The sequence below is a fragment of the Caretta caretta genome, chromosome 1 (genome assembly GCF_965140235.1).
Source record: "Caretta caretta isolate rCarCar2 chromosome 1, rCarCar1.hap1, whole genome shotgun sequence".
In the NCBI taxonomy this organism is placed as follows: domain Eukaryota; kingdom Metazoa; phylum Chordata; order Testudines; family Cheloniidae; genus Caretta; species Caretta caretta.
In genome coordinates this window covers 48,791,028-48,817,088 of record NC_134206.1, presented here as the reverse complement: position 1 = coordinate 48,817,088, position 26,061 = coordinate 48,791,028, and the positions used below count along the sequence as shown (strand labels likewise).

At 39.2% G+C, this 26,061-nt stretch overlaps 1 protein-coding gene across 8 annotated transcripts in view; it reads right to left on the bottom strand.

Moving 5' to 3' along the window:
- The window catches only part of FRY (FRY microtubule binding protein), a 375,793-nt gene that overhangs the window by 78,899 nt on the left and 270,833 nt on the right, over positions 1 to 26,061 (bottom strand). For all 8 annotated transcript variants that reach the window (XM_048847137.2, XM_048847131.2, XM_048847143.2 and 5 more), the window contains 7 exons: positions 23,304 to 23,386; positions 18,135 to 18,285; positions 17,002 to 17,105; positions 13,773 to 13,958; positions 5,673 to 5,871; positions 2,493 to 2,614; positions 238 to 425 (listed from right to left, as the gene is read on the bottom strand). In XM_048847137.2, the coding sequence (XP_048703094.1) occupies positions 238 to 425; positions 2,493 to 2,614; positions 5,673 to 5,871; positions 13,773 to 13,958; positions 17,002 to 17,105; positions 18,135 to 18,285; positions 23,304 to 23,386 (1,033 nt within the window). The remainder of the gene's footprint in view (positions 1 to 237; positions 426 to 2,492; positions 2,615 to 5,672; positions 5,872 to 13,772; positions 13,959 to 17,001; positions 17,106 to 18,134; positions 18,286 to 23,303; positions 23,387 to 26,061) is intronic.

The window sequence follows — 26,061 nt, the reverse complement described above, 5'->3', positions numbered from 1 at the left end:
TAGACTTTTATTTTTCAGGGCTCAGACAATAACAGTTAGATCATGACTTTAACAGCATTTTTGTAATTTCTGAAATTGTGATGAGAACACAGTTTTAGTTTTCTAAGGTCACATTCTCACTTGCATCATAGTTTCCAAGTTTATTTCACCCTTTACATTAAAATGAAACAAACAATACTGAACATATGCAACATTGTGAAACATTGTCAGGAATACAGCACTGTCACACATGTGTACCTGAATCTCATCTCCATGTTCTCCTATAACTTCCACCAATCTTGACAGAAGGTCAGACAATGCATGTGCAGAAAGAGGTTGCTTTAGCGCCCTGAATATCTGGAAAGATCGACCTGCATAATGTCTTGAAGAGCTTGCAAGAGCTGTTTGTAAAGCAACTTCACTCAGATGCTGCTCCAAATGAAAACCTAAGCAGCAAAAGAATAGTATGTTGATATTTAAAATCTAACAAAGCAGATGTTACTGCAGGAGACAAAGTTACTTTACAGTTGAAACCCTGAGCAGACCAATTCCCTAGCATTTCAAAAAGTTTTGGCCATTTTTTAAGGTATATTAATTTATGAAAGAACCACTGGAACCTTCTTTACAAATAAGTGAACAATTCCTATTACTGGACAATACAGTATATAACATTGGCAGCATGGTCTAGTTATAATGACTAGAGCTGCATGGGAATTTGGAGTTGTGTGATTTCAAAATTTCTTCCATTCCAGAACAGAACAAAACCAAAAGATTTCAAAATTTCCCATGAATTGAAATTCTGGAAAAATAGTAATTTGGGATCAATCGAAATGTTTCATTTTGACAAAATCTAAATGATTAATTCCAATTTTTACTTTTTCATTTTATATTATATTTCATAATATAAAAAATTGGGGGGGGGGAGTTGTTTTGAAAGAGAAAATTGAAACATTCCATTCCAAAAAGGTCAAAACTTTCCTCAGTGAAATGCTTTTTCCCAGGGTTTTTTTTCTATGAATTTTTCTCAAAGGCAACGTGTTTCTGCAAAAACGTTTTGCTCTCAACAAATGAACATTTCCAAACAGCTTTACTAATGAACACATTCTAATTGTGGCCACTGACTCACTGTGTGGCCATGGCAAATCACCTAACGTGTAAGCTCCTGGGGAAAGGAACCGTTTGTTTGTTCTGTGTTTGTATAGCACCTAGCGCAATGGAGCCCTGGTCCATGATTTGGGCTCGAAGGCGCTACGGTAATATAAATAACAACAACAACAATAATAATAATTTCAGTGTTTTCAGCTGTAAAATGGGAATATCAGTTCTTATCTCCTTCATAGGGTTGTTTTGAGGATTAGCTACTTAATATTCATACTGTGCTCGGAAGATGTAAAATTGCATATAAATATGCTATATAAATACCTTGCTAAATGCAAGCACTGTAGCCCTGATTAGGGAAAGCAGTTAAGCACATGCCTAAGTACTTTCCTGAATTCAGGCCTTAGGCCCTGATCCAAAGCCCACTGGAAATCAGGAGTCTTTCCATTAACTTCAATGGGGTTTGGTTAGGTCCTAATTGCACACTATGTTGCTCTCTGCCCTACTAATAACAAGTGAGTTTTTATTACTTTTCAAAATACTGTTTAGTATTACTAGTTTACTATGAAATCCCATAATAAATAATTAAAAATAAACTATAATTGTCAAATTAAATGAACAAAGAACATTTTGCCTGTTGGGAAGATTATTTAATATTGCCAGTCTATTTGACAAATAAGAGGTGGAGTTTTTCCCTTTTTTATCAAATAGAACAACCAAAATCAACCATCAGGGATGGTTTAGAAGAATCGATTGTACTGTAGCTGCATGCTAAAACAATCTATGATGCTATTTTTCTAGTAAGTACATAATATGATATATGTCCTATATAGGATACAAAATGTTTCAGCATATGGATCTAATGAAAGAAAGATCACAGGATAAAAGTTTACTGTGGGCTAAATAAATTAAAGAAGAATATATACTTTTCACTGATCAAATGGAGCAGTCTGTAGTAATCTCTTCAGGAATACAATAAAATTAAATGACAAGAGCATTACAAGAATATGATCTTTAACTTCCTACAAAAGGAGACAAAGTTATTTAAAATTAATTTGAAAATGTTTATTTGCACCAAACATATTTGAATCTAATTAAAGTCACATAGTGTAATCAGAGTATATGAAAAGAATAATTTGAAACCAATTACGAAAACAAAATTGCTTTAAAACTTTTAATCCTCGCACATAAAATACTGCAAGAAAGAAGATGTCTTGAACAAAGAATAAAGAATCATTATGAAATTATTACTTTCACAAAACAGAGGGCACTGTTGCACAAGCAAGCTCCTGTAGCAGCCATTCAGGAGCAAAGAAACTGGCATTAAAAGGTAAGTTCTCTAAGCAAACAATAGGGACTTGTCCACTAGATGGCGGTTTTAACTAAGGTACAATCATGGAAAAAAGTTTCAGTACCTGACTTGGAATCTTTAAATACAGACATAACATGTCTCAGAAAATTAGTAAGTTGATCAGCACTCTTTGTATTCTGATTCTTGGGTGTGATATCTTCATGGCACCAGAGTGGACCAAATGCCCTTAAAGAGAAGAAAAATGTAGCAAAATGTGTAAGTATTTCCTTGAAGTAGTTGAAATAAATGTAAGTAATTTTAAAAATTATTATACTGTACATCCAAAAAGAGACAGACAGATCTACGCGCTGGAAAACATGATTGAACATAAATCTATGAACAATACAACTACTACTACACTTCAGCTTTACAAAGATTTCCAATTTAAAATGAACTACTGGCATAACATTGTAAATGACTGATCATTTCAGGGCACTGCTCTACTTTCCATTTTCTAAATGTAAGGCCATCTTTTACACTGGGGAATTTTACAAAAAATAAAATAAAATGAACAAAACCCCACTGGTGCTACCTACCACTATGGGAATCATAGTATAGACAATGCTCAGGTAGCTTCTGGTGTTTTTAGTACTGCTGAAAAGAGGTTAAAAAAAAAGGTTTATCCACAAGAACTTGGTCTACATTAAGTTTCCCACTGGTGATAAAAATAGTGGGCATTTTTTTTGGTAAATTCCTTAGTGTAGGGAAGGCTTAGCGATGTTAATCTTGACGGCTACAACTCTTGCTGAAGGCCTGCTCAGCATGAAACAAACAAGTTGTGAAACTGACAGACGCAGACAAAGAGATTGATGAAAGCTCGAACACGCTATCTTGTTTTATGTTTCACTTGTAATTTCCTTGTTGAAGGGACCATCTTTTTGTTCTATGTCCAGTACCTAATATGTTGGCATACTGGTCTATGACTGGGGTCCCTATGCACTACCATAATACAAATAAATATCAAATTAAGGAATAATTTTCAGTTTAAAAGCACAGTAACTATTGAATACATAACTGGATTTAATCAGATATTTGATTGGTAAAGTTCAATTTATATTACAACTTGAAGACAATCTTATTACATGACATAATTACACAGCATTACTTAATGCATCTACTGTGTCAGGTTGAACAATGCTATGTATCAAACACAAATAAAACTAAAAATGTAGTGTAGTCATTGCAAATAATGTGGGTAATGGGAATTTACAAGAATTTTTAAGGCAAACCTAGGATTTCCCGCTTTTGTCCTGATGCAGGCAAAATTTCCATTAAATTCAATAGGAGTTTTGCATGAATCAGGATTTTACCATTAAGCCTGGCCTTCATACAGTTTTTACACTAGTACAGCTATTTTGGTTAGGGATATGATTTATTACCAAAATAGTTAAAGTGGTACAGCCCTGAGTGTGGTATACATGAGTAAGCTATAGCAATATAAGTATGCAGTGTTATTGTAGCTATGTGGGTCCCAGGATATTATTAGAGAGACAAGATGGGTGAGGTAATATCTTTTACTGGACTAACTTCTGTCGGGAGAGAAACAAGCTTTCAAGCTTACACAGAGCTCTTCCTCAGGTCTCTGAAGATATTACATCACCCACCTTATCTCTCTAAACACCAGTATAAACACATTAACAACAGTGTAACTGTATCCACCCTAAGGAAGTTGTACTGTTTTAAATATACTGGTATAATTATAATGGTACAGATTTTATGTGTAGACAAGGTCCTTAGGCACGGTGAGTGTTCTGCAAAAGTAGACTTCTCAAGTGTGCCTAGGGCAGCTATAGGGTCCAACTCTGGGCCAATCACCTTCTGTGCAAACAGGGGTATGTGTTAATGCTGCAAGATCAGAGTTAACTTGGGCTGTATTCTGGTTAGCCCATGAGGGTTTGAACAAAACCCACTCAGCTGCTCCTACAAACTTGTGCCAGGGCCATAATTAATCCCCATGAGGAGGAGTATGTAGGGAATTGAAGGACTACCAAGTAAAAATTCATAAACAGCCTCTGACCCAGCTCTACAATGCTCCCTCTGTAGCTCCAGTCATATCGGATCTGCATAGTGTGGACATTAAAGATTTCAAAAGATGTTGCCAACATTGTCCCTAAGGACTTATTCCTGGCTGCAACCCCTTGGGTGTAAATTTCTTAGCAGCACAAGGCCTGAATTGAATTAATTGGATGCACACTACATGGTGTGTGGCTGAACAGGATTTTTGCTCTTATTTTTCCTGCCTATCTCCTGACTTCTCAAGATTAAAGAAAGTCAGTGGAATTGTCAACAACTAAGTACGGAGAAGAAAAACAGGTTGAAAGAGAACTTGCCTCATATTGAAAAGACACCCATCTGTGCTAGATTTGTTACTTATTCAAAATGCTAAGTGCAAATATCAAAAAAACCCACCAGAGGACTAATACCCCAAAAAGCCTTTGATTATGCTGTGATGAATGGGATGTTTTCCTTGGTGAAATTCTGGTTAACTGTGATTAGAAAGACTTTCCAAAACTATTTCCTTTAAAAAAAATCAGGTAAGATGTGAGAAAGAAACATTATTCCAAATACAAGTTCACCAAGGAGACAGTAATATTATCAGTTTAGAAAATTAACTAAATTAAGTAAAATGAGTTTTAAGACCTAACAAAATCATGTATTACTCTGGATTTTGCCAGTTTATAATGATTACATGTCACTTACAGCCATTCCGCACCTAATGCCAGCTCTTCTTTTGCTGTCAGTTAAGAACTACACTTCTGGATGGAAAAATAAAATGCAGAGTCACTCTGTAGCTGCTCTTCAGCTGGCTAGACTTAGGCTTCCAGACACTTTGCCGGGGCAGAGTAAAGGGGTCTTAATGTAAATGAGGAGCAGGCCCTAAATTTTTCAACAGAACAAGCCTAGGATGTGCCAGCCCTATTCAGTAATTAAAGCTAGGCTCACTGTGGCCCCTCACAACTGCTGTCTCCTTTATAGCAATAAAATTGTCCTATTTCATGAGTTCTGTCTTGAGCATAATATTATAGGATACTGAACAATTTATTCTGGTCAGGCAGCATTTTTTGCAGTGTTCCTGACACTGTAAGGCTTTTAAATACATCTTCACATTTACAAGTTTATTATTACTGTATGTTCACCTCAAACATTTTCATCTGTGTCCTTTTAAAATTAATATAGATAATTTTACAGAAGACAAATCTTTTTCAAGTGTAACCCACAGTAACCTCTCCTTTATCTTGATTACCTGGTAGTTAGAAATTCAATTAATTTGTTTGCCTTTTCATCTGTTTCAGCAGCTGTGTCCATGTCCTCCACCTCTTGGGTAATCTGTGGGAGATTTCCACTGCTGCCTCCTAGACTGATACTCGAGGAGGTAGAGCTGGAGCTTAAACCAGAATCTGGCACTGGTGATGACTGGTACTCCCGTAGAAAGTCAAAACCACCTGGCAGCAGCAAAGGAGAAGATAAAGATGGAATGCACCACTTACGTCAGCATTTCAGATGAACGAATAGGACAAACACCTCTTTTAAAAAGTAAGCTGCTGAAAACTTTCACTTGGAAGCAGAAAATATAAGCAAAATGCAAAAACCTACAGCAAGAGTGGAAAACTGGTTATCTTACACTTTCAAATCTTCAGACTGCAATAAAAAAAAGACTAATACAAAAGTCAAAATATTTCTGCACTATAGGTATTGTATCTGTAAAATAAATGTTTCACAGGTTACATTCAGAAGTAACATCTTTTTGTAAACTGTATTACATTTAAATAACATTAGAATATGTCTACAATCAGGCTAAACCAAGGCAAAAGTCTAGTTCATTAATCCAGGCTGGTCTGATGTTGAATAACGTTTGCAAGAAATGTAAGATGGGGTCTTAAGTTCATAACAAAGAGTGAAGTAGGTGATATTATCCTCATTCATTGTCATTTAACCCTCCTTTGCGGGTTAATTGCCTACTTCACCTGGAATGGTCTCTTACAGCATCTTAACTCCTTGTGCTAAACAGTTTGCTCCACCTTGTGTTTAGCTCTGACACTCTGAGGCCTTGTCTACACTGACAATTTACGGCACTGCAACTTTCTCGCTTTAGTGTTGCCAGTTTATACTAGCCCTGAGTGCTTTTCCCAGGCCTGAAGAAGAGCTCTCTGTAAGCTCCGAAAGCTTGTCTCGTTCACTAACAGAAGTTGGTCCAATGAAGGTATTACCTCATTCACCTTGTCTCTCAAAGAGTCAGTTTCAGAGATCAAACCAGAAGCCAGGTGTCTTCATTTTAGATTCTATGTTCTAGCTTTTGCACCATATAGCATACTGGCTGTATCTGAATTGCTTTCCTCATACAAACAGCAACTCCTCAACATTAGCTGATTAAAAAGCATTTTAACTCAAAAGGGAGTTCTACTCAGTTCACCCTGGCCACAAAAGAGGCCTTGACATGGGATATCAAAGGTGGGAAAACCCATGTGAGTCTTAGGGGAAAATGAAAATGTAATTTACATTTAATAGTTTATTGTATAGGTTTAACAGTTTGTGAACATACAACAGAAAGAAGGATTTTCACACAGTTTGGGAAGGAAATATGTTTTTCACTGCTGTTGAAGGTAAATAATGGGCATATAAATCATTTGACTTAATATTTTTGTCCTGAATTACGATAAAGTTTTGCAATGAAATATCTGAAACATTTAAGTGGAATAAATAATCCTGAATTAAGCAAAAAATGTTGTTTACCATTACTATCAGCATTCTCCTAAAGGTCTCTGATAAAAAAATGAAAGCCATCAATCTTCATTTGTTCTGGCCATCCACCAAAGCAACTGATTGAAGGTCAAAAGATTAAAATTCTAAAGTAATTTTCTTTAAGCTTCTACTGCTCATGAAGTTATGCATTATTCAAATTTCATAAGTAGGGTTAAAAACAACCTTAATTTTAATAAGAAAAATTTTTGAGTGAGAATTTTAATCTATGTTATTGCTCTTTTTAAAAAAACTATCATGTTCGTCACCTTTTTAAACTGTGTGATTGTTCCCTTCAGAATACTGAATAAGAATCCATGGACTGTGTGCCCAGGGCAGAGGGCAGCATGACCTTTGGATTGTTATACTGCATTGCACATTCAATAGATTATTTTCTGCCTCCTTTCCCCATCATGTCTATTTTTATTTTAGGCAAAAAATCCTATAGTGATTAGTGATACATAAACTTCAAAAGGTTCAGATAAGTATCCAAATTATGGAGATAAAGTACCTGAAACTTGTCCAAAAACTTGCAGAGCTTTGTTTCTCTTTTCCATGGTAGCATTTTCTGAAATGTTTCCAGTTCCATGCACAGGGCCAGTTAGACAGGCAGAACTACAGGGTCTCAATGCGTGGATGAGACGATGGTGTAGGGAGGAGGGGTTTAGATTTATTAGGAGCTGGGGAAACTTTTGGGAAAGGGGGAGCCTATACAGGAAGGATGGGTTCCACCTAAACCAAACTGCTGGCACTTAAAATTAAAAAGGTCGCAGAGCAGTTTTTAAACTAAGGGCCGGGGGAAAGCTGACAGATGTGGGGGAGCATGTGGTTTGGACATCGCTTAGGGGAGGATCTATAAATGGAGATTCCCTATGTCCTAATAAGGAGGAGAGGATGGAAGATGATAAAATACAGGTAGAATCTGATGAGAAACAGTCAAAAGAAAAAAAGTCCCATTCAATGACATCATGTAATGGCAGACAGCTAAAAAGCGACAAGTTTTTAAAGTGCTTAAATACCAATCCTAGAAGTCTAAATAATAAGATGGGCAAACTAGAGTGCCTCATATTAAATGAGGATATTGATATAATAGGCATCACAGAAACTTGGTGGAATGAGGATAATCAATGGGACATAGTAATACCAGGGTACAAAATATATTGGAAGGACAGAACAGGTCGTGCTGGTGGGGGAGTTACATTATATGTAAAAGAGAGCGTAGAATCAAATGAAGTAAAAATCTTAAATGAACGAAACAGTACCACAGAATCTCTATGGATAGTAATTCAATGCTTGAATAATAAGAATATGGCAGTAGGGATATATTACTGACCACCTGACCAGGATGGTGATAATGACTGTGAAATACTCAGGGAGATTAGAGAGGCTATTAAAATAAAAAAAAACTCAATAATAATGGGGGATTTCAACTTTTCCCATATTGGCTGGGTGCATATCACCTCAGGAAGGGATGCAGAGATAAAGTTTCTTGACACCTTAAATGACTGCTTCTCGGAGCAGCTAATCCTGGAACCCACAAGAGGAGAGGCAATTATTGATTTAGTCCAAAGTGGAGCACAGGATCAGATCCAAGAGGTGAATATAGCTGGACCGCTTGGTAACAGTGACCATAATATAATTAAATTTAACATCCCTGTGGTGGGGAAAACACCACAGAGGCCCAGCACTGTAGCATTTAATTTCAGAAAGGGGAACTACACAAAAATGAGGAGGTTAGTTAAACAGAAATTAAAAAGGTACAGCGCCAAAAGTAAAATTCCTGAAAGCTGCATGGAAACTTTTTAAAGACACTATAATAGAGGTTCAACTTAAATGTATACCCCCATATTAAAAAACATAGTAAGAGAACCAAACAAGAGTGACCATGGCTAAACAATAAAGTAAAAGAAGCTATGAGAAGCAAAAAGGCATCCTTTAAAAAGTGGAAGTTAAATCCTAATGAGGAAAATAGAAAGGAGCATAAACTCGGGCAAGTGAAGTGTAGAAATATAATTAGGAAGGCCAAAAAAGAATTTGAAGAACAGCTAACCCAATACTCAAAAAAGTAATAGCAAAATTTATTTTAAGTACATCAGAAGCAGGAAGCCTGCTAAACATCCAGTGGGGCCACTGGACGATTTAGATGCTAAAGGAGCACTCAAAGACTATAAGGCCATTGCAGAGAAACTAAATGAATTCTTTGCATCGGTCTTCATGGTTGAGGATGCGAGGAAGATTCCCAACCTGAGCCATTCTTTTTAGATGACAAATCTGAGGAACTGTCCAGGATTGAGGCATCATTAGAGAAGGTTTTGGAACAAATTGATAAACTAAACAGTCGTAAGTCACCAGGACCAGATGGTATTCACCCAAGAGTTCTGAAGGAACTCAAATGTGAAATTGCAGGACTACTAACTGTCGTCCATAACCTATCATTTAAATCAGCATCTGTATCAAACGACTGGAGGATAGTTCACGTGACACCAATTTTTAAAAAGGGCTCCAGAGGTGACCCCAGCAATTATAGGCCGGTAAGCCTGACTTCAGTACCGGGCAAACTGAAACTATAGTAAGGAACAAAATTGTCAGACACATAGAGGAACATAATTTGTTGGGGAATAGTCAATAGGTTTTTGGAAAGGGAAACCATGCCTTACCAATCTACTAGAATTCTTTGAGGGGGTCAACAAGAATGTGGACAAGGGGGATCCAGTGGATATAGTGTATTTAGATTTTCAGAAAGCCTTTGACAAGGTCCCTCACCGAAGGCTCTTAAGAAAAGTAAGCAGTCATGGGGTAAGAGGGAAGGTCCTCTGAGGGATCAGTAACTGTTTAAAAGATAGGAAACAGAGGGCAGGAATAAATGGTCAGTTTTCAGAATGGAGAGAGGTAAATAGTGGTGTCCCCCATGGGTCTGTACTGGGACCAGTCCTATTTAACATATTCATAAATCATCTGGAAAAAGGGGTAAACAGTGATGTGGCAAAATTTGCAGATGATGCAAAACTACTCAAGATAGTTAAGTCTCAGGCAGACTGTGAAGAGCTACAACAGAATCTCTCAAAACTGGGTGACTGGGCAACAAAATGGCAGATGAAATTCCATGTTGATAAATGTAAAGTAATTCACATTGGAAAACATAATCCCAATGATACATATAAAATGATGGGGTCTAAATTAGCTGTTAACACTCAAGAAAGAGATCTTGGAGTCACTGTGGATAGTTCTCTGAAAACATCCACTCAATGTGCAGCAGCAGTCAAAAAAGCGAACAGAATGTTGGGAATCATTAAGAAAGGGATAGCTAATAAGACAGAAAATAACATATTGCCTCTACATAAATCCATGGTACTCCCACGTCTTGAATACTGTGTGCAGATATGGTTGCCCCATCTCAAAAAAGATATATTGGACTTGGAAAATATCCAGAAAAGGGCAACAAAAATTATTAGGGGTATGGAATGGCTGTCGTATGAGGAGAAATTAATAAGATTGGGACTTTTCAACTTGGAAAAGAGACGACTAATGGGGGGTATGATTGAGGTCTATAAAATCATGACTGGTGTGGAGAAAGTAAATAAGGCAGTGTTATTTACTCCTTCTCATAACACAAGAACTAGGGGTCACCAAATGAAATTAATAGGTAGCAGGTTTAAAACAAACAAAAGGAAGTATTTTTTCACACAACACATAGTCAATCTGTGGAACTCCTTGGTAGAGGATGTTGTGAAGGCCAAGGCTATAACAGGGTTCAAAAAAGAACTAGATAAATTCATGGAGGATAGGTCCATGAATAGCTATTAGCCAGGATGGGCAGGGATGGTGTCCCTAGCCTCTGTTCGCCAGAAGCTGGGAATGGGTAACAGTGGATGGATCACTTGATGATTACCTGTTCAGTTCATTCCCTCTGGGGCACCTGGCATTGACCACTGTTGGAAAACAGGATACTGGGCTAGATGGACCTTTGGCCTGACCCAGTATGGCCGTTCTTATGTTCTCACCAATCCTTGCTGACTAGAATTATGGAAGCTAATGTCTGTACCCAAAGAAAGATTCAGTCCAGTCTATTCCCAAAGAAAGACTGCTCCTCAAAATGAATTTTCTAGTTTCCTGCCCAGTCTAATTTTAAATGTACCAAACAAAGAGGTTTCTACCATTTCCCATGGGAGACTATTACACAGCCTACTGCATCTCACGTTGAATACGTTTTTTGCTATTCAGCTTTACGATTCTCTTTCTTAATTTTATCTCTTTCACCACCCTAAATAATACTTCTCTATCCTCGTTGTTTACCTTTCAAATACATGTATTCTGATCTCCCAGCTTTATTGTTGTTTGGCCAAGTTATAAATATTTATCACTTTTAATATTTTTATTATAAATCAATCTCTCCATCTTCCTGACTGATATTCTTTGAACTAGCCCCCAGATCTGTTACTATCTTTCTGGTAACAAGGTGCCCAGAATTAAATTTGATATTCCAGATATGGTCTTACCAGAGCCATACAGAAGACAGACTTTTATCTTCCTGTCAGTGACTTGATGCCTTTGTGTACATGACCCAAAACTGCACTGGCCTTTCTTCTGCCACATCTCATTGTAAACTCACTTCTAATCTCTTGTCAAAGATTAGCAGGACCAATATGTATGACTGCTCCTCCACTTCCCAAGCCCTCACTTGCAGAGTCCAAAAGGGCATCAGTTCTCTCCTCCCCATTATTCAATGTCTATATCAAGACATTGGAAGACCTTTTGAGACAACATAGACTGAGGCACTTGCAATATGCAAATAACACCCTCTATCTCGTTTATATCAAATGTACATGGCACTATCTCCCAGGTTTCTTAATGACTAGTTGAAATCAGCACCTGGATGACATGCAGATGGCTAGAGCTGAGCTCAGGCAGCACTGAGGTAGGAAGTGGGACGTGTAAAGAACATACCTTTTCCATAACATTGAGAACTTCTGCCCTAAGAATGTTAAGTTGGTTTCCAGCCTTGAGGTCCTTTTGGACTCCTCAATGCTTCTGGCAAGTACAAATAGTTAGGCAAAAAAATACCCATTTCCATCTTCAACTGGCCAGAGGATTGCTCTCCAAACACACTGTGGAGGAATCAGGCTGTCCTCCAAAAGGACGATGTAAACCTGTACAGTGAGAAACTCAAGGACAGCTCAGGGAATCTATGAGGTACAATCCCTGCATTCAAGCTACTCCTGTACTGATGCACTTCTGGACTGACCTTAATCAGGGCTGTGCCACATAGGCATAATTCGCCCCTCAATACACTGTATTTACTGCCTTCTCTTCACCCATTAGTTCTGTAGTCCCAGGAAAAAAGCAATTTATCATCTCTTTATTGTTTATAAACTCGCGCTGCTTTATTGCTCTTGGTTCTGTTACCATCTAAGAGTTTCAAGATTCTCCCTCTTCACATGCATTCTGCTATTTTACTTGAGCCAGAAGTGACACTTATGCCAAGATCATTCCTCTTTCCTTCTCCCTTCCTCCTTCTACCACAATCATAATTTTCTCTTTTTTCTTTGACAGTATTCAGCCTTCTTCCTGAACCCCAATCTTATCTCCACAATTCTAAACAGGTGCTGTGACTCCCACAACTCCCAACTGGCTCCTTATATTTGGTATCATGTCACAACAGTCTAAAATCTGTCCAGCTACTTTCATCAAGCTTTGCCCCCACCCAACCCCATAAAAGTCCTTGAATTTGCAAAAAGTTAGCAGAGCAGCCAGCCTATCAGTGATTGACAGACCTGCTGAAACCAGAAATGGATTTCAGCCAAGGGAGGAAGTGTGTTCATGGTCAGTAAGAGATAGGTGGTGTTGGAGGGAGTACTTCATATTGGAGCTCTACTGAATTGAAGGAAAGGTTTAATTGGAACTTTGAGGTGGCTATATCGTTCCTAACCATGTTAATTCCTTTGCTTTTCTTGTGCTGCAACCATATATTATTTATTTAGGTTAAAGTTCCATTTCTAACAAGTTCTGTGTCTCAGTGTGTTATGGCTTGTCTACACAGTGGGGTAATGCACATTATGAGGAGGTGATTTCTAACCTTTTGCACATTAATAGGTCCATACAGACCCAGCTGGTGCACACGAAAGGTTTCCTAGTGCACTTTAATGCACTGTGCGCACTGTTTCAAACAGCACTATGTTAAAGCACACTGGGGAACCTTTAGTGCACCCCAGCAGGATCTACACAGACCAATTAATACACAGCATGTTAATATGCTTTAGAAATCACATGTACATAGGGCAAATTGCCAAACCGTATAGACAAGCCCTTAGAAAATTACAGGTATGTAAAATTGGCACATTCATTTCTAAAATTATATTATAAATTTTTCCTTATAGCAAGGGGCTTTTCCTACTTTCATAGTAAGTCATCATTTAGTAATCTGTGGTGCATTTCCAAAGTAGTTCACAGGGAGTTAAGATCAATGGTTGCTGTACAGATTTCCCACTTTGATCATTCAGCCTATAGTACATCAAAAATATAACACTGTATCAGGAAAGAAACCCCTATGTTCCAATATTTTAAACTTTTAAAATATAGTGTAGTGTCTCTTCCAAGTGTACTTGATTACCTGTATACAGGAATTCAGGTAGATAGGCTGGTTGGACTGTCAGAGTCTTGGTTTCAATCATCTCTCTGGTCTGAAGAAGCACAGAGGCAATGGCCTGAAAATGGCTGTTGCAAGACAATGCAATCAAAAGATGAAGCAGTAGCTTTTTACTGTGTTCAAAGACCTCAGGGCGGTAATGGTCAAGACCTGGAGGAAAGAGTTCCAGCAATCACTGAGTATGAAGTGATTATAAACAAGTTTAAATTCCAGAAATAGCAAAGATTCCAAGGCACTTCATGGCAACAGTACAGAACAAACAGAAGATACAGTACTTTAGGACACAGTTCCCACAGTTTTTTCTTTAAATATTTGTGTGAATTTAGTACTTGAAAAAGGCACCAGAACAAAGTCCTCTCTGTATCTACTGAGACAGTACATCATGAGCTGTAGCAGTGCCCAGACCTTGAGATGGGGGGACCACCTCCAGAGATGAGAGGGTAATCCAGTGTCCATGTACATTCAGTACTTAGACTCCCTAGTAAGACTGCCAGGTGGACAACTAGTCCTAACTGTAGTGGGTGTTGAGATGTTGTGAAGGGGTGCAGTAGCTTTTGGTCACTAGCAGCCTGAGCTGGATTTGAACTAAGGGTATCGAGATGAAAGGATCATGAGCTATAAACATAAATGATTCAAGTTTGCATAAAATGTATTGCTTCACTGTGACAAAGCATTTTTTTCATTTATCATCTTAGTTCTGGTTCAACACCTGAGATGGTGGCATGAGAGATCAAACTCAGAATAATAGAGCTGGCTGTCTCCTCAGCTCCTTCCTTGTCTGAATCTCCTCTTCCCTGGGAGCCTGCTTCTTTAGTCCCTCCACACTGCTCCTTCGTGTTATGTGCCTCTGGTGCACACTTGTCACTCTGCTCTTGACTGGACTGCAAAACTGTAGCTGCTATTAGTATGCCAGTTAGTCAGCAGTTCTTTTGACTCCTGTGGACCATCCTTTTAGAACCTTGTGATCCTCTGGTTCATCCACCTACCAATATGCTAGGACCCTCCGCCAGCCTCTCCATCCTTGCTTCTATTCTCTACTCCACTACTTTTGTTTTCTTCCTTGCTCCTTCCCTTCCTCCCTTTCTTTCCAGCTGCCAAGAATTAATTTCTCCACCCACCCATCCACCCTTCAAAATATTCAGGAATGAGATATAGATGCAAGTTGCTGCTGTGAACTTGCTTGGTTTAGTAGTGCCTGAAAGCCACTGCCATTTGACAGCTCTTTGGTAGCTATGTGAAATGAATTGGTGGGCACAGTCCTACTCCACCACCACAATTTGCACCACTTGGTAACCTTCAGAGTTAAGGAGAGAAGCCAAGGACTGAATGAGCATGGAAATGGAGCTTTCCTCTCACCCCAGAGGTAGAACATCTAGATCAATACTGGACTGTTTTACAGTGCCGCTGTGCGGTTAAAAACAGAGGATTTCCGTAACTGGTGCTGTCAATCCAACGTCTTATTCAAGGACTCAATTAACAGAAATTTTTTTAACCCCTTCATTATCAATATTACAGACCATCCTATCCTTTACCTATGTTTCTACTGTAGAGTCCCTTCACTTAAATTTTATTTTCCTATTTCTTCCAATATGTGAAAAGGCGCATGCTCAGTTTAACTGCCAAAATATCTCTAGTTTCTTTCTCAATCATATCCCTCATATACTCCTTCCCATGTGCATTCTCACATTTCAGCATGACATGACTTCTTCATGTGCAAGTCACATTCACACCTCTGGCTAACACATTTAACACTACTTCCCTACACCCTCACAAGGGGGATCTATAGAAATGTAATGAAAGGAAACCATAATAAAATGGAAGCTTTAATGTTAATTTAAATGTGAGTCATTATGAAATACTGTAATGTTAAGATATTACCTGACAAAAAAGGTAAAGAAATTTTGATAAATGCATTTGTAATATCAGAAATCTATTTCTGCAAATATCTACTTGCATTGGTCAGTGATGACTAGTATACACTGACTGTCTCTCAACCAAAATGAAAAGGCTAGAGTCTTTCATCTTGCTGCATATTGTTTTTATTCTCAAGTCCCTTCATTGACTCATTGACTCAAATTGAGTTTTATTACTAATACATTTCTAACTACAAAGGCCCACCTGTTTTTCAGAACTGCTACAACTATAATTCGTCAGCCGTTCAATCAGTTCACCAGTTGCTGGCTATTTGTTTTGTCCACACAAGACTGATGTTACAGAGTCTTTTTCCTTTCAGCCACTTTTCACTATATTTGGGGAGTCAGCTCCCAACTGAGTCTGAAAAGCTGAATCCATTTTTGTTTTTAAGCCTACATTTTGATGCTGCCTATAAAATATTTTAAGTCTGTCTTTGTAAATTGCTTGGGAATAATACAAAAGATAGATATTTTATATAATATTCTATGAAAGTCAGAGAGAGAGAGAAGAGGAAAGTGGCATGAATGGTAATTTTACCATGACATCCATTTTATAAAGAGGAATTATATCCTTTTAAATCTGGATAGACCTCTAATGAAACTCTGATTTCTCTTTCTGGATTTTTTCTGCCTGTTAGTGCTTGTGAAAAGTACCAGAGTGACCACAATGGAGCTAGAAGTACTTTTCTTGATCCATATACTTCCCCCATTGTTCTATAAATGTGCTATAATCTCTAGCTCAGCCTCCATGGCCATTCAATCCTTGCTGTCTGTGCTGACAATAAGGGTGGAAATTAGTTGCAATTATGGTCATGGGTTTTGGAATGTGGACATTGATCCACTGAGAATTGGACTGAGACCACTACTTATTATGAGTTCATTCCATATGTCTTGCTATTCTAATGACATACAGAAAGTATGTATCAACCACATGAATTGGATAATGCCTATACACTTCCTAATTACTCTAGTATGCTAAACATTTCTGCTTATGAGAACCCCAAAATGATCAACTAATAAAGTAAAGTGGGGGAAAAAAGGCCACCAAAAATTCAGCGTATTGTGAGGTGTGATAAAGAATGCTGCAGCCACAACATTCCAGCATTCCAGCTGATCAATTTTAGTTTCAAGAACTGATGTAACAAAATACGAATGACGGCTGTAAACATAGCTATGGAGGGGAAGGCAAAGAAAAAATACATTAGCTAACTCCACAGCTTCAGTTTGACTAATGGTATTGGAGTATACCCATGTTTTAATTCCTGTTGTATTGGTCTTACCTAAGAAAAGAGCATGAAGTAATAAAGGGAGGTGAAGGGCCCAATCTTCTCTCACACTGTGATCCACTACCATCTCAGTCATGAAAATAACAGCAATATTGCACCTAATAAATGAAATCACAAAATCAGTTGAAAAACTTATTCTGGGAGCTGGACAACAGTAATATGCTATGCAATCACATGAGAATTGGTAAGACATGGGTTAATGCACTAGCCTTTCAGCTCTGGGGAATGAAATTCAAACCCTGACCTGGATCCCAAGTGAAACTAGTTTGATGGTCTTATCCTAGTTTCCCGTCTTGTTTTCATTACTAATCCAACATACAGTTTGGTACAGTTCAGCATGATCGCCATTCAGCACTCAAAAGAAGCCCTGGACTAGAATGTAGCAGGTTTGATACAGGTGAACTGAGGCCCACTGGCAGAGGCAGGCAGCCTGCACACTGGCTGGCTCTGATAGTCACTGCTAACATTTACTAGGTCCCGAGTTTCTACACCCAAACCATTATTTAAAGAAGTAGCAATACTAAAAACAACATTAATAATGATAAAAAAAATGATAAATTATGAAGACAGTCACAGAAGTGCTATTGACCAGCTTTTGCCATAAATTATCATAGTACATGGAACATATAGCAAGAAAAATGAATTGATACAAAGCTATACTGGAGAAGTCACAAAATCCTCAGCATTTTCCAAAATTAAGCTTCCTTTTGAATGTTATTAATGTCAAAAAGATATCACAATACTTAAAGTCACTGTACTTAGCTGTTAAGTATTATTATTGAAAATAATATTATTAATGTCAATGTAGATTATGTAAAAGAGGAGTTCTAGCATATGTATAGCAAAATTAGAATAGCACAAAAAAGTGCTACAAATAACAGTCCGTTAGGTTCGGGAATGACAATGTTCAGCTTCTGTCAATCAGGTATGGTTGCTTTAATCAAATTCCTACCAGTATATATGATCACATGCAAAGTAAACAAGGTACAATTTTAACAAGGCACTAGAATTGCAAGGCCTTTTGATTTAACACTGAAATGTTGGGAAGCAGTAAAATGTATTAGTGATTTTTCCTAAGTGCTTGACCAATTATCTAATTAGCGGAGACTTATTTCAGTACTGCTCACCTATGAAGGGGTCCCCGTGGCGTGACAGTTTCTGGGAGGTAGTCAACAAGTGGTGCCCAGCATCCTCCATTGTAAGGCATTGGCAAGGGTTGTGGCTGTTTGGTCTCCACAATATTCAACAGCCAGCTAGTATATGGAGAAACAGGATCATCTGCATGGTAAAATATTAAAACATGCTTTAGTCTGTAATGACTTAAAAACCAAATAGTTTTATTATCTAGTATCTAAAACAATGTGCATGCTAAATTCAGTTCAGAATATTTGGCGAGAGGACATGAGTTTGCAATAACAAGTGAAGGATGCTTAATTCCTCCTTCACTATGCTGAAAATGTAACATAGAGTCCAAGCAGGCAGCAATGAATTTTATAGGCTGCAGCTGAATTCCTTGTGTCATTTTTTAGTAGCTTAGGATCCAGATCACAAATCACCAAGCAATGGACTCTCTCCTAAAAAATGAGAGTAAAGTTCAGCCAACATAACTGCCATGGCAAGGCATCTGTTGTACAGGGCCCTCTACCAGTGACACATTCTTGTAACTATCAGCAGGTGCCCTGCTGAGTGATGCTATGAAGAAGCCAAAAATTAAATCTGCTGAATTAAGAGGAGGAAATAAGGAATGTGAAAAATATCTTCAGTGTGATACAATTTTTACAATAGGGATTAAATATTTATTAAGCTTCTCAAATATCTATTTAGTTTAGGTTTAGTGAGAAGCTGTTGTTACATTAAAAAACAAGATATTTATCTATAAATATACAGAAATATCACTTATTTGCCTTATAAGAACTTGTGATAATTTATTAATGTTTGCCAAGTGCTTTGCACATGAAAAGCACTATATAGCTATGATTTTTTATTATTCAATAATCTATTTAATATACAGTACAATAACTATTCTATTAAATCTATATTAAAGTCAAGATTGTCCCTGGTTCTTGGGAGAGTGCGTGTGGGACCCCTGGGTGAATATTTATGTAAGAAGCACAAGAAGCCTTCCACCCCCTCACCTAAGATCCCTGCACAAAGGTCCAGAAAACCCACAGCCTCTGTGCCCAGAGGGGTACAGAGACTACTCCCTGCATGTGCCCTTAAGCATACAACCTGGGGCAGGAAGGGGAGGAGAGCAGACCATGACAAAGAACCCCTCTACATAAGCTTGCACAGCTGGCTAGGCATGCTAAAGGGAGCAGGCTGCATCATCATAAAGGAACTTGTGCCACTTGGCCTGCATGATGGAGAGCAGAAAGAAGGATTGGCCCATCTACTTAGAGATGTGGCTAAATGCCACACTCGAACTCTAAATGAGTATCTAGGCACCTCCGTTTAAAGCAGGGGTGGGCAAACTTTTTGGCCTGAGGGTTACATCTGGGTATGGAAATTGTATGGTGGGCCATGAATGCTCACAAAATTGGGGACTGGGGTGTGGGAGGGGGTGAGGACTCCGGCTGGGGGTGTGGGCTCTGGGATGGGGCCAGAAATGAGGAGTTCAGGGTGTGGGAGGCGGCCCCAGGCTGGGGCAGAGGTTTGGGATGAGGGAGGGGGTGAGGGCTCCGGCTAGAGCTGCGGGCTCTGGGGTGGGGCCAGGGATGAGGGGTTTGGGATGCAGGAGGGAGCTGCGGGCTGGGGGTAGAGCAGAGGGGCTCAGAGTATGGGAAGGGTCTCCAGACTGAGGCAGGGGGTTGGGGTGTGGGAGGGAGTACGGGATCTGGCCTGGGGGTGCAGGTTCCAGGGTGAGGTCAGAAATGAAGGGTTCAGGGTGCAGGAGGGGGCTCCATGCTGGGGCAGCAGGTAGGGATGTGGGCGAGGGGGCTCTGGGCTGGGGCAGGGGGTTGGGGTTCATGGGGGTGAGGGATCTGGCTAGGGGTGTGGTCTCTGGGGTCAGGCTGGGGATGAGGGGTTTGGGGTGCAGGAGGGTGCTCCGGGCTGGGACCGAGGGGTTCGGAGGGGGATCAGGGCTGGGGCTGGGGCACAGGAGAGCGTCGGGGTGCAGACTCTGTGCAGCGCTTACTTCAAGCAGCTCCCGGAAGCAGCGGCATGTCCTCCCTCCAGCTCCTACACAGAGATGTGGCCAGGCAGCTCTGCACGCTGCCCCGTCTGGAGGTGCTGCCCCTGCTCCTAGCCAATGGGAGCTGCAGAGCCAGCACTTGGGGTGGGGGCAGCGTACGGAACCCCCTGGTTGTCCTTATGTGTAGGAGCCAGAGGGGGACATGACACTGCTTTCAGGAGCCATGTGGCGTGGGGCAAGCCCCTGACCCCGCTCCCTGATGGGAGCTCAAGGACCAAATTAAAATGTCTGATGGGCCTGACATGGACCGGAGTTTGCCCACCCCTGGTTTAAAGCATATACTTTACATCTTGATATTTGTCAGAAGGAAACCTTGTCCCAATAATTATGTAGTTTTAAAGCTTGCAGATAAAAACAGGGATCTTCAGTCACAGACATGAATTGAGGAGACAGACCTATGGAGACTCTCACTTTTCTTAATTAAGACTTTGATTTGCCTCTCCCCCACTTAAAACTAGCAAGATGTTTTGGGGATTTTATATGATGCTATAACTATCATCTTAGTTTACTGTAACTGTATCTCTGATCCATCCTTCTAATCATGGAAAGCAACATGAAGTTTTTGGTATCTGATGGTGTGTGATTAAATTCATGAGTTACTTAGGTAAAATTCAAGTTGACAGACACTAAAACTGGAGGGAAAAGAGAATGAAGAATCTGAACTAAGGTTTTTTATTTTGTTAACAAGACAAACAGAGGGTTGGATGGAAGTGTGACTATATTCCATCTTGGGTTTGTGGAGTGGTGGTGTATTTCTCTCTTTCCTGAAGTCTCCCTAAACTGTTCCTTTTGAAGCAATTGTTACAGAAATGTTTAACTCAGTATGGATACCCCTTTTTGGTTTGAGAGTTTAGCCAACATCCACCCCCTTGAGGATTATTTCCATTAGCGGGACAAATTGATGTTAGAATCAGGTATATCTTTGATGAAATCCTACTTATTTATGAAGACTGTCTACAAAGTCCTGTTTTCCTCAGTAAAGTTGGACTCAGAAAATAGTTTGTAGTTTCTTGCTCACAATTCCAAGCCTCTTTCCAATCAGCACTCAGCCCACAAAGATCTCTTGACTTTCTCTCAGGCCCATGCTGTAAGGAGTGGCATGTGGGTGGATTCAAGAGTCAAGCCAATGGTCAATTTGGAGTCAAAGTCAAAAGTCAAGCCAGAGTTGGAGTCAAGAATAGGGCAGAGGATCAGGGATCTGGAGCAAGACAGGAAAGCAGAAACCAGGAGCAGAGGAGAATCTGGGATAAGGAGGGCAGGAATAGGCAGGTAGGAAGGGCTCAGGACTCAAGGTCCAAAGTGGCAGGCAACCAGCCAGGGATCCACCTAGTGACTCAGACAACTTCCTGTGTCTCATTCTGGTTTAAGTAGTGTGGCCAAGACAATCAGTTGGGCCACACGTCTCCCCCTATCAGGAACTTAATGGGCAGAGCGCTTCGTGAGCTAGAGCTCTGATAGCCTCCTTTGTCATGAGTGCCAGTGAGCTGCTGGATGACGGCAGTAGTCTGCACGCTGCCTGGAGACTTACAGACCCAGGTTCAAAACCTGCAATCACATACACACACACCCAGTGCTTCTCTTGCTCACCCACCCACCTCTACAATCAAACCCATCTCCAGCCCCTATGTTTGTATTCAGTGTAGTCTTTGGGAGAGGTTCGTGATGGCCTGTAAATCAAAGACATACTGCTCGGAGCCACCCAACCTCCAGCAGAACAGTACTAGGAAGAGAGGGAGTTACATCAGTGACTGGGAGTCAGGACTCCTAGATTTGATTACTGGTTCTGCAACTCACTCATCATGTAATCCCAGGCAAGCTGCTATTCCTCTGAACCTACTTTGCCCAAAGCCCGTGTTGTAGAGAAAGCATTTCAACGTATTAACGTTGTTCTGTATTGGAACATAGTTCATTAAAATCACATGAACACTGCTGCATTAATTAACCTTTGCAGCAGAACTGTCAATTTGCTGAAGAATTCAGCACTAGCAAGCCACACAAGGGAAGGAAAATTGCAGCAAAATGTAGGTTGAGTATGTTGCAGAATATTTATTTTATTAATTAATGTTGTATAAATATTTACTGGTTTTCTATTTGTTCACAATCATGCAAAAGGAACTATTTGTATATTTTAAAATAATCAAAATAGGTTATTACATTACATTTGATAAGTTTCCTATTTTTTATTATGAAAAATATAGTCAAAAGAATTTCATTTGGACAAACAGAAGATATAAAACATTATTACATTTATTATTCATGTTGAACAAGACAGTACTGTATGACCAGAGCCATATCATTGATTCACCTTGGTGGTTTTTTTATCAGTTAGGAATAAGGGACTGTATAAAGGACTGGCCTTTCTAAGATGCAGTTTAGGGTTTAAATTAAATCAGTGTATCAGCCTGTTTACAGACCATTGCAAAAATGAATTCATACTACCAGACTTCCCAAATGCCAAACATAATTTAGTAAATAACTGAAATACCAGGTGTTTCTTGATATTCTTTACTAGATAAATACCAAGGGCCAATTTATGGTCAGTTTAGAGTAGGTATGCGGGGGTGACAGACACAACGAGCCCTTTTTACTTTTCCCCCAACACAAGTGTGGAGCCAGAATTAAGTTGCAGGTAGTGGGGAATGGAAGGGATGGGGTATGATTTGCTGACATGAGATGTCTTGGTGGATCCCTGGACCTGCTCCCCATCTCCAGGTACTAAGGGAGAGTGCTGGTTACTTCTGTTACACTGATGTGGTAAATCCTGATGCTTGTGTGTGTTCCCAATAGTGCCCCTAGAAGTGTTATAATTTTCGAAGCGAAAATGCCCCCACCCAAGTGCTGCTGCTTGCATGGTATCTCACTTTCCCCATTCCAATGAAGCTCTGCCTCTGCCTACTGAGTCCTGAGCTAGCAAAAGGAATTATCTATAAGATCAGTTTAAAGGTAATAAGGTGACACAGAAAGCCACTGGAATGATAGCTTCCTATGCTGTGACTAGACTATACAGACAGCTTTATCAGGTGTTCTCTTCAAGTCACAAGAAACATTTCCTTTCCCACCAATACACCCAAGAAATTGCATAAAATGGAATGTCAGCACTTACTTTTATCATCATCGTAAGATCCGCCAGAGCTATTACTGTACCTTGATTCTAGTCGACTGTGTGCTCTGATTACATTACTGAACCTTGAAATACAAGAAAAATCTTCATTAAATGCTTTATTTAGACAAAGCAAACCACTGTAGTAAATGCTCACTCCGACCAAATTTTCAAGGAACACCTTAAGCATGGTATTTCCTACTTTTAAATACTTGACTTTGCAACCTAAATAAAATTCTGAAAAGATGGGAGTTGCCTTACCAAGTGGGGGTCAGTGCTAATGAGCCAATTCAATTAAGGTAGAAGTGGCCTATTCTCAATAGTTGACAAGAAGGGGTGAATACCAAGGGAGGGAAAATTGGCTCATTAGCTCTGACCCCCCACTTGGTAAGGCAACTTCCATTTTTTCATGTGCTAGAATATATATTCTGCTCACTGTATTTTTCACTCCATGCAGCTGATGAAGTGGGTTTTAGCCCAAGAAAGCTTATGCCCAAATAAATTTGTTAGTCTCTAAGGTGCCACAAGGACTCCTCGTTGTTTTAGCATATTATTGTGGCAGTCTTTAAAAAAACCCTGAAAAGTGTACTAAAAGATATATTTTGGGAGGAAAACACATATGAAGAAATGCACAATGTCAAATTCTATCCACATCTGAACTCTGTAAGAATATAGCTAGACAGACTGCAAATACGAGAAAGCGGTCACTTTGAAAACCATGTAACAGATGCTGACAATAAAAACACATAACTGTCACAATATAACATCCAAACACATTGATATCAAAACAATACAGTATTATGATGTCAGAGAAAGAAATCACATCACAAGACAAGACACAATGCAACATCACCTTGAAAAGCTATGGTGCAGCATGATGACATTGTGCCAGATCAAAAAAATTTCTAGACAAGTAAATGGCATTTTACACATTACTCAGGGTTTCCTTTTATGTGATATTGTGTCTTCAACACAAAAACTAGAATATTTTCTACTTAGTTTCATTATAGAATATTTTCTACTTAGTTATTCCAAAACAGGCCTGTGATTATGAGAGCAGGTGGCAAAACTTCTATTACTTACTGTAGAATTTTTTTATCATAAACATATTTAAAGAACAATGATTGTTGGAGACGAAGTTATCCACAACATCTGCTCAGGTCACCTTATTATTTAAAAAAAATGACTACAAGAGACAAAGAGACAAATGACAAAGAGAACACTAAGAACAATTCTACATCTGTGCATTTAAATATAGCAGTGGCTCTCAACCTTTCCTGACTACTGTATCCCTTTCAGGAGTCTGATTTGTCTTGCATACCCCCAAGTTCTACCTCACTTAAAAACTACTTGCTTACAAAATCAGACATAAGAATACAAAAGTATCACAGCACACTACTACTGAAAAATTGGTTTGGCCATATCTACATTTTGTGAGAGACAGGACACTGTGAAATTGCTGGCAGGTTACAACTGGGGCACATAATGAAAAATGTTGTATCAGTTGTTTGCTTTGCCATTTAAAAAAAAACCAATTTAATACAATACACCTATAAACATTTTTGTAGGGAAAAATAAGAAGGACACCCAAAGGCAAAGAGGTTTATTTTCTTTTTGCTCACACACAGCATCTTTTTGCTCCCTACTCTGAGACCTCTATCAGTTTTTGGCACACTCTCTGTTATATGAAGTTTTTATACCATGCTCCACAGCATGACATCTGAATGCCTAACCAAGCTTACTCTATAGAGAAACTAAGAGATTGAGCTGAGAAAATGGCAACCTCTTATATTTATAAGACCTAACAAAGAAATAGTTCAAAGTGGTTATAAAGAGGGGAACTACAGGAGAAGATCTCTGAGCTGGTTGTTCTTGCTCATTTGAGCCCTGATCCAGTGGAAAATGGGACTTTGAAATGATGCTAGTGGACATCAAGAACCATAAACTAATTCAACATCAATGGGGACCTTCACTGACGTTATTGCAGCTCATTCGTATTTCCCGTCTAAAGAGAAAAGGGATTTAGTAAGAAAAAGAAAATAGACTTTTCTGTGGTACTGGAAATGGTGTGCCCCTTTAACTTGTGACTCTACTGTTTTGTAATCTGCTTTAATGGGTGCTTTAATCATAGGGTTAGTAGGGACTACAAAGGGCATCTAGTCTTGCCCCCTGCCAAGATGCAAGATTTGTTGTGTGTAAACCATCCAAGACAGATGGCTATCCAGTCTCCTTTTGAAAACCTCCAGCAAAGGAGCTTCTACAACCTCCCTAGGCAGTCTGTTTCATTGTCCTACTGTTCTTACTGTTAGGAAGTTTTTTCTGAGATTTAATCTAAATCTACTATGCTGTAGTTTGAACCTATTGCCTCTTGTCCTGCCCTTTGTGGCAAGAGACAACAACTTTTCTCCATCTTTTTTATGGCAGCTATCATATTCCCCCTCAATCTCCTCTTTTCCAAACTAAACATACCCAGTTCCTTCAGCCTTTGCTTGTATGGCTTGCATTCCATCCCTATGATCATCTTTGTTGCTCACCTCTGAGTCCTTTCCAGTTTCTCTACATCCTTTCTATACACTGATGACCAAAATTGAACACAGTACTCCAGCTGAGGCCTAACTAGTGCCGAGTTGAGCAGTACTATCACCTCCTGTGACTTGCGTTCTATGCCTCTGTTAATGCAACCTAAAATTGCATTTGCTTTTTTTACAACAGCTTCACAATGCTGTGTTCTACAACAACTCACAGATCCTTCTCAGCAGTG